General features: G+C 29.5%; 1 protein-coding gene and 3 non-coding genes across 4 annotated transcripts; 3 read left to right on the forward strand and 1 right to left on the reverse strand.

The window, feature by feature from the left end:
- Positions 1 to 2,250: 2,250 nt before the first annotated feature.
- LOC106770685 (LIM domain-containing protein WLIM1-like) lies at positions 2,251 to 3,659 on the reverse strand. Its single transcript, XM_014656482.2, has 5 exons — positions 3,420 to 3,659; positions 3,242 to 3,338; positions 2,988 to 3,034; positions 2,648 to 2,731; positions 2,251 to 2,547 (listed from the first exon to the last, which is right to left on the reverse strand). The coding sequence occupies exons 1-5, from the start codon at positions 3,555 to 3,557 to the stop codon at positions 2,350 to 2,352; spliced, it is 564 nt and encodes a 187-aa protein (XP_014511968.1). The 5' UTR covers positions 3,558 to 3,659; the 3' UTR covers positions 2,251 to 2,349.
- Positions 3,660 to 4,782: 1,123 nt separating this feature from the next.
- TRNAP-CGG lies at positions 4,783 to 4,854 on the forward strand. Its single transcript has one exon. It is a non-coding gene; the product is annotated as a tRNA-Pro (tRNA).
- Positions 4,855 to 5,641: 787 nt separating this feature from the next.
- Positions 5,642 to 5,713, forward strand: TRNAP-AGG. Its single transcript has one exon. It is a non-coding gene; the product is annotated as a tRNA-Pro (tRNA).
- An 803-nt stretch (positions 5,714 to 6,516) lies between these two features.
- On the forward strand, positions 6,517 to 6,588 carry TRNAP-UGG. The gene has a single exon. It is a non-coding gene; the product is annotated as a tRNA-Pro (tRNA).
- The last annotated feature ends 2,451 nt before the right edge of the window (positions 6,589 to 9,039 follow it).

Below are 9,039 nucleotides of genomic sequence, written 5' to 3' on the forward strand. Positions count from 1 at the left end.
ATATAAAAATTGTATAGATTTTAAAATCTATTAAAATGATGTAGGATGACTTTAATAAAAGAGAGAAAAAAATTAGAAGGGTGTAGGTTGACTTTAATAAGAAAGAGAAAAAGTTAGAGGGGTGCAAAATCACTTTATGAAGAAAGAGAAAATATTAAAATAATATTAATTAAGGTTAAAATGGTAATTTTTGGAAGTACAGAATGAAAACTTGGAGGTGGAGGATGAAACACCCACAAAATCATAACAAAATTTCATACTCTAAATCTAAAATAGATAATATCTCAAAATAGAATTGATTGACTTTAACATGTCACTCAACAATCTTGAAATCCGAACAAAATCTATTAATGATTTTAAGGAACCTAATTTTGAAAAAATAATTATTGTTTAAAATAGTATTTTCTATAATACAAATACAATAGCAAATTTCCTTTAATTGATTTTAAATATTTACTCCAAAAATATACAAACATTTTATAACGTATACTTTTTTTGATAAAACTCTAAATTTATTAAAAAAAATCAATTATACTTATAATAAAGTACGCTAGTTTCGTTCGAATAAGAGAATACATTGTGTAATAAGTACTTTAGATATTGTTCTCAAATCATATTCGTTTTCATCTTGACTATATACTGTGTATTTAATAAAATGTATTTGTTTAAGTAAGACTTCAAGTTTGATTGAAGAACAAAAGCAGTATAGTTAATAAAATATAAATTAATAAATTAACAAAGTAAAATTCAAAATTTAATTAGAGAAGAACACCTATGTAATATTTATCGAATAAAATATCATATAACTATCTATTTAAATATAAACATTTAAGCCAAAAAAGAAAAAACTCAGGGACTTACTAATTAGGAAAACAGTAATGACAACCCGTTTAAGTTTATTATATTATAACGGGACAAAACGTATGGGTAACGTAATTAATAAGTAGTTACATTATCCTAACATTTTTACTAATCATATCAAAACACTATATATATAAAATAATATTAAAAAATTGATAAGGTAATTATTTTAATCTAAAAAATTACTTATTAAGGATATAATTGATAATTGAAATGTGTGTATGATTCTCCTTTATATAATAGTATAAATATTCTTTGACAAAATTTAATAGTTTCAGAAGACAATTTAAACACGAGTCCAATCCAGGATTAATACCACTCTAATCTAAATCCAATCCAAGATTAACACCACTTTAATCTAAATCGTTAAGGTAATTAATTTGTAGGTATTACTTTTATCAAAATATCTTTAAATATTTTAAGTCATAAATAAAATCCCGTGAATTGTAGTTCAAGGTTAAATTAAACTTCATCATTATTTCCTTAATTTTCTCTATAGACCTTAATTATTGAATGATAATTTTAGAAATTATTTTAATTACAATTAGTTCTCTAACTAAAGTAACCCTTTTTAATTGGCGAAATTAGTTATATAACTTATACTCAGGAACGAAGTAATACATTCTGTAACTAGATCGAAGCTGATTATGACACTCATAACTAATTATATTTTTTAATCCTTTTATATTTTGAAATAATTCGGGATTAGTCTCCAGATTTTTTTTTTTTTAATTTCCTAAAGTAAAAGAAATCCTCTTTTTCCCTAAATTTGGATTATAATTAATATAAACAATATTAAACCTTAAAGTTTTAATCTTAAATTCTAAACTTGAAATCATGAAAAAACTTATTTTTTTTCAATCAAATTTAGTAAATCACAGGCGTCAATTTTAAGGGGTAAAACAAAAATTATGATCAAATCACACTTATTTTAAATTTTAGACAAAAATAAATGTAATTAAGCCTGTATGTAGAAACATCGTAAATATATATATATATATATATATATATATATATATATATATATTGATTTATTTCATATTATCGTGTTAATGTTTAAATAATTGTTAAACGAGTGATTAAACACAATATTTTAGTTACACAAAATTACATGTATATTGAAATAATAACGATAGTTTGATACACATAAAAAAATTATATTTATTTAACACTATCTTTTATTATTTTTTAAATATTTTTTTTTGGAAAAATATAAAAAATTAATTCTTTATAATCATTTGATTTTTATATTAAATGTTGAAGGTAAGAGTGGGTCATCCTTTCTTTTCATTAGTCAATTGGAAAATTTCTTGTTAACTTGGAAAAGTGGACGTGGAAGTAAAATTGTGAAAAGTATTCTGAACGATGAACATGCAAACACATGCGTGAATATATAATATATATACCAACTTTCTGTCTCATGAATACAGATATTCTTTACAAGCATTACGGATCAAAACAACTGCTAGCATTCTATGTCAGTTCACATCAAGCAGCGACTTCCGTGGTAGCAACTTGGTCATTCTCAAGCTGACTGTAATTACCCTTCTCTTTGAATAGTTGAATGTGATGGTGTTTGCAGTACAGCTTTCCCTCGTGTGTGATGAAGTTTGATGAGCTTATAGTGCAACCTCCATAGGTACATTTGAAGCAGCTTTTATGGTAGGGTGTCCCATTAACGGTTACCTTTAACATATATAAACAATGATACATTTATATACATATGTCAGTATCAGTAATAAATAAAGTGAATTGAAAAAGTTCTATAATATTGTGCTGGTGTTACCCTCTCAGTGGGATACACTGTCTTTTTGCAGCACACACATTTGTCTCTGGTACCCAAGAACACGTTTGCTATGCCCTTAGAGTTCTGTCAAAATTATCCCGTTACATTTAGATTTGTACTGAAATCAATGAAAATGGCAATTGCAACTTTGCATGACAAATCATACAAACCTTGTCAAGCTTTATACAGATTCAACTATTGTATATAATGAATAATAATAAAAAAAAAGAAAGTAGAATTCTAACTATTGTATATAATGAATAATAATAATAAAAAAAAAAAGTAGAATTCTAAATGGAGTTTACTGAATATATGGCAAGAAAAGCTACAGGGAAATGACCTCATTTTCAGTGATCGGTTTCTCTGGTTTCTGAACTTTGGGTGTTCCTGTGATACGAGAACAAGATGCAACAAAAGCAGAAATATTTTAGGCCATGTTTTGTATACTTGAATGGAAAATATTCCCAACTTGTGCTTTCAAAAGCTAATAGACTTCTTTGGATGAAAATTTGATTCTGAGTAATGAAGTTGTTTTGAAAGAAAGTGAGAACTCTAAATAATTTCATGTGTTTTTAGTTTTGAAGTAAGTTTTACCTTCGAAGCTTTTGTCCAAGCTGCCAGTTCGCTTGTAAAGTTGATCATAATGAGGTCTGCAATATAGGACCCCCTCAAAAGAACAGTAGTTGCTCAGCTGCAAACAAAATATGTATAATTTGATAAAATTTCAGACTAGAGTTTATTAATTAATACAGTATGATATTTTGATGTATACCTTAAGGGTATTGCGGCAATGGTGGCATCTGAAGCAGGCCTTGTGATAGACACGGCCATCAGCAGTTAGCTTATCAACAAGGTAGACGGTTTTGTCACAAGCCATGCATTTTTGTGTGGTTCCTCCAAAGCTGGCCATGGCTTCTTATGTCTATCACCAAAGGCTGATGAGAAAGAAAGAACAAGAGAGAAAGAGAGGAAAAGTTGCACTCTTGCGAGAATTTCCTTTGCTCTTTCTCTCTCTTCTTGCGTCCTATGAAAAAATGGAGATGATAGCAAGAGATAAAAGAGAGAAATTGTGGACAGCAGTTAATTCCGGACGTTGAAAAGAACGAATATCAAGGTGTATTTATGGTAATTGAATTGTGGATCAGATGAACAGAGATTTGTATAGAATTACTTGCACTGTTGACTTGGCTGACTAACCACACAATTACACTAATTTCATTAATTATCTCATACATTAAGACTTTTTTTAGGGTTTTCTTGAATAAGTCTATTATAGTATTTATGGAAACTCTAAATTTAGTTGAAGATGAATGCATAAGTATGCATCATTTTAAACAATACCTACAAAAATATAATATATTTACTTTTTTCATTTGATTCTTTCTAGATTATTTTATTTTTAGAATTAACAATTATAAAATGTGGATTTATCATTATTCTTGTAAATAAATGGTATCCATCAGTTTATTCTTTTATAAGAGAAGCAAACGATAGGATTAATTGGCAAGAAATATGAGAACGTTAGTTCACCATAATGATCAGGGCCTTGAGATTAACATGCTGGATGAAAAATCAAAGTGAAGCCTTGTAACGTCCCCTATTTATATGTATATTTACATATTTATTACACAGACTATTTTAATATATAAATTGTATATACAATTTTAAAATATATATTAAAACATTGGAAAACATTTAAACAAAACAATTCGAATAGGAAACGTTAAATTAAAATCAGCAATATGATATTATTAGGTTTCTAATTTGAAAGTTCTTTTGCTTCTGTCCTGATAAAAAAATTCACCTACTAAGATCCTGCCGGATATGATATTCGATAAAAAAAAAAAAAAAAATACTGTCATTTTTGTTTATAATTTCAGATAAAGATTTGATGATGATTAAAGTATTAATTACTAAAGTATGAAAAACAGCCTAAGTCAAAGTAGGGAATTTGGCCTAGTGTTATGATTTTTGTTATAGGTGCGAGAAGTCTCGAGTTCGATTCACCGAATTTCTGAAGTGTGAATATTGTTTTATTTACGGGAAAATGCAGTAAGGTAATATGTGGTATAAATTTTACTTATTTCTAAAAGTATTACAGCAATAATGTTTTATTTAAACTTAAAGAGCAGCCTGGGCATTTGGTCTAGTGGTATGATTCTCGCTTCGGGTGCGAGAGGTCCCGAGTTCGATTCTCGGAATGCCCCGATTCTTTATAAATTTTTTAATATTAAATTGTTAAGTTTAATGCTTTTCTTTTTCATAAGCCCATTCGAAAAAAAACTGTACAAACCAAACCCACTGCCTTTTAATTACTGGACCAACCATGAGAAACTTAGAATTGGATCCACGAGCTGAAGTATGGACTTTTTCTTTTTTTCAATTTCTCAACTGAGTAAAAGAATATCTGGTATAATAGTGTGAGATAATTTCATTAAGATTTGGATTTTGTAAAATTCTAATTTTAAGTATAAAACGAATTAAAAGATGACACAAATTTTATTCAGAAATATTTTTAAATAAGCCATCGAATGAAGTTTGTATTTCATTTGATGTGGTGTTTCCTTATGAATATACTTAACAAGTATATCAAATCAAACATACAAAAATTTAAAAATTAGTAAAAAAATATCATACATATAAAAAGGATTAAAACCAAAAAAGACTAAGACGCATAGAACAAAATTAAATATTCATGTTTCACAAATTATATTCACAAACATACTTTTTATTTTATTTTTAAAATGTTATGTTCTCTTCTAGGGATTTTCTGTTTAAAGTTATTGTGAAAGACAATTTTATACGTGTAAACGTAGTGTTTTAATAGGGAAACACTATGTTTAATAGGGAAACCGGAAATAACCCATTGAAATGGAAGTGGTCATTTTAATAACGAAAATGTAATACAAAATGTTTTTTAACTGAATAAATGAACGAGAAAGAATGTGATAGGTATAAATATTTATAAAAGTAAATGCTTAGGAATTTCAACGTGGGCATTTGGTCTAGTGGTATGATTCTCGCTTAGGGTGCGAGAGGTCCCGAGTTCAATTCTCGGAATGCCCCTTTTTGCTTCAAAATGTGTTACATTATTTTGAAATGCTTTTGTTGACATATGCACTGCATTCTCAGATCCTATTTCAGAAAACAATACTTGTATTAGCTCTTACAGTTGAGCATCACTGGCAACAGACAGAGATTGTGTTTCAATTAACCTTAACTGGTAATTCCTTATCCAGGTAACCATATCTGCCCACTTTATATGCACAATTTACATTATAACTGCAGACAGTGTGGCATGCATTAACGATTTTAACAAAAAATTAGACACAGATTTTACTAGCCCCTCACAATTTCCAACTGAGAGCAATTGGTCTAACACAATGATTATAGCTTTGGGTGCAAGCCAGTTTCTAATATAATAGAAAACTACAAAATTTGCATAAATTTAGGCTTTTCATAATTTGGAATTTCAAGACCTTGACTTCATTTGTTATTTAGCAATTAACTACCAACAAGCTCAAGGTATTATTTCTAAATTAGCCTTTTGGAGCTTTGGAAGCTGACAAGCTTGACTTGTTTGTCTGTTTTGTTAAATAACAATTAGCATCAGAGGCTCCATGTGAATGAGTGTTCGGATCATTGATTCCTACATCAGCAGTTTTATCGGGAAAAATTTTGAATACCAACTAAGTGACAAATCAATACAATAAAATATTATGTTGCAAGTCGTACTTGGTGCTAAAATATAAAATCAGAGGGGTAAATAAGTAAACTCTCCTTTTTTTTCTTCACTGTAACAGGAAATTATCTGTGACTTGCTCAACAATCTTTAAGAGAGAGTTGAATAACTCCCTTATTTCCAACGTGGGCATTTGGTCTAGTGGTATGATTCTCGCTTTGGGTGCGAGAGGTCCCGAGTTCGATTCTCGGAATGCCCCTGTGTTTTTTGCTGTGTTGGTGAGTTTATGCAGAAGATCTGTGGTACATTGATAGATTTCAGTCGTCTGCAAGTATGGAACAACCTTTTCGTACATTAACAGCTACAATTATTTCACATAGTGTGGTTTGACTTGTGATTTTTTCTTTATTGCAATGGAAATGTTTGAGCAAACTCACGGCAATCTAATGTAGTGAAGGTTTGCTCGGCAAGTCAAGAATTTCATCTCTTGAGAAAGGTAATTTGGAATAATCAGCAGCGTTAACAACATAACTGCAAGTTCCACCATCAAATTCTTAATATAATATGTTAGTATATAGATAATCTAAAAGGAAATTATACATTATGCTAGAAGAAAATTTGAAATTGAAAATTTGTGAAGCATGGAAACAACAAAGGTTCAATTACTCTCTAGCAATCTTTGATTCTGTGAAGTTCAATTTCAATAAATCATATTATCCTATTAGTTTTCACTTCAAATCTTAGCAGAGTTATATCAAACCTCGGTCACATTATTGAATTCTAATTTTTTGGAGTTGGCTTGTCGGACTCGGCAAATTAGATTGGTTTGGACTCCTGAATTGAAAATGTTGTCTCAACTTGTCTTTTTGAACTCAAGAGTGGGACTTGACTATTTTTGTCATCCAAGTTCAACTAAGATAAAGGGATTTTGTCAAATAATGGTAGGGAAAGTTATGAAGTTGATTTCGAGTGCGCTGATTACGATTCCCGGAATGCTCCTATGCTAAATGGATTTCAGATCACTGCACTTACGAAACAACAATAGAATTAAAAAGTAAAAACAATGCATCAACTTATGGTAAAATAGACAATGCCATTACTGATGTCATGCATGGTGAAAGTCACATGTACAAGTTAGAAACTAAGTTTTAACTTCAGAATCCAAGCAAATCAATTTCTTACTTTTCGATTTAACTACCTAATCAATTTATTACTCCGGGTGAGAGGTCCCAGCAACCCAGGTTCAGTATTGAAACTTGACTTAACTTGTTAATCCTTGTATTTAAATACGAACTAGCTAGTATCAAGTATTATTTGTAAATCTTAACCTTTGAAATATGAAAGCTGCCAAGCTTGATTTGATAGGTTGTTTACTTATAAAATAATAAGCGTCTGAGGCTGAATGTGAGTGCGTTGAAAAGAATGGCGAGAAGCATTAAGAGTTTTGACTGAAAATTTGTCAGTAATAAGAATCAACTTGCCACAAAAGTTTAATGACATTAAATGGCCATCATAATAGTTGGTCTTAAATTACAAAACCAAAGGGGCATTGCAAAAAAAACAGTTACCTACCTACTATCTAGGTAAGCAAATATGGTCATTTGTATGAAAAATCTTAATACAGTACAGCAGACAAGGTGGCAATTTTAAGCATTGTAACGTATAGATAAATTTTACTTGGCCTCTCCAACTTCAATATAGGCATTTGGTCTACTGGTATGATTCTCGCTTTAGTGTGCAGAAGTTATTGTCATTTTTGTATAACATTATTGAAACTTGAGTCCAACCACATAAGGGATTGACACTACTCTCTATCAAAAACTTTAAGACAATGGGTTAATGAATCTTCACTTTTATATGCTGCTCCAGTTTCTCATTTCTACCGATGTGGAAATTGAACCTACACTCAGATTCTCAATAATTACGTGCATGTATTTAAAAGTCATACTTTAGAGCTTTGTTTATAATGGTTGTTATGTATTTTTACCTTTTTGTCGACCTAATCATGGGTCAATTATATCTTAATTGGCATTAGCAGGTTGATTCTTCATTATCATTGTAACACAACAATTTTTTAACTGGTTGATCATGTTGTTCGGTTGGGGTGGTCGACCACAAGTAATATCCAAGAGGTTGATCTGCATGGTCGACCAAGAGCGTTCAAACTAGAGAAGCTCGACCAAGAGAAACTTTGCCCATAGGAGCTTGATTTGGAATGGTTGGTCCAGAAGAGCTCAACCCAAAAAAGCTTGACTTTGAGTGATTGATCCAAAGAAACTCGACCAAGAGTAGTCAATAAAAAGGAGTTCGATCTAAAATAATCCATTAGAGAATCTCAATCTAAAAAGAAACTAAGTCTAAAATTAGACAATTTGATTGACGATTAACAGTATGGAGTTAACCAAACCACAATATAAAAATGTATGAGGAAACTTTTGATTTTGTGAGCATAGTAGGTATCTATAGGATTGTCTGTATTCATATACTACTTAATAATTTTTACTTTAACTGAAATTAATAAATATAATTATTCCATTATATTAACATGCTTGTTGCTCCTATTCTATTATATATTTTTCAATTCATTAATAAGTACTTTTAGTAAACATAATAAATGTATTATTAAATGAATTCAGTAAATATGTTGGTACATGATATTATAAATTAACTACATAATATAATAGTATATATATATATATATATATATATA

Source organism: Vigna radiata, chromosome 8 (assembly GCF_000741045.1).
Source record: "Vigna radiata var. radiata cultivar VC1973A chromosome 8, Vradiata_ver6, whole genome shotgun sequence".
Taxonomy (NCBI): Eukaryota; Viridiplantae; Streptophyta; class Magnoliopsida; order Fabales; family Fabaceae; genus Vigna; species Vigna radiata.

Coding starts and splice junctions, on each gene's coding strand:
- LOC106770685 (XM_014656482.2), bottom strand. CDS start 3,557: ATGGCCAGCTTTGGAGGAACCACACAAAAATGCATGGCTTGTGACAAA. Junction 3,339..3,419: donor ATTGCCGCAATACCCTTAAG/GTATACATCAAA, acceptor TTTTGTTTGCAG/CTGAGCAACTACTGTTCTTT. Junction 2,548..2,647: donor CAGTGTATCCCACTGAGAGG/GTAACACCAGCA, acceptor TATATGTTAAAG/GTAACCGTTAATGGGACACC.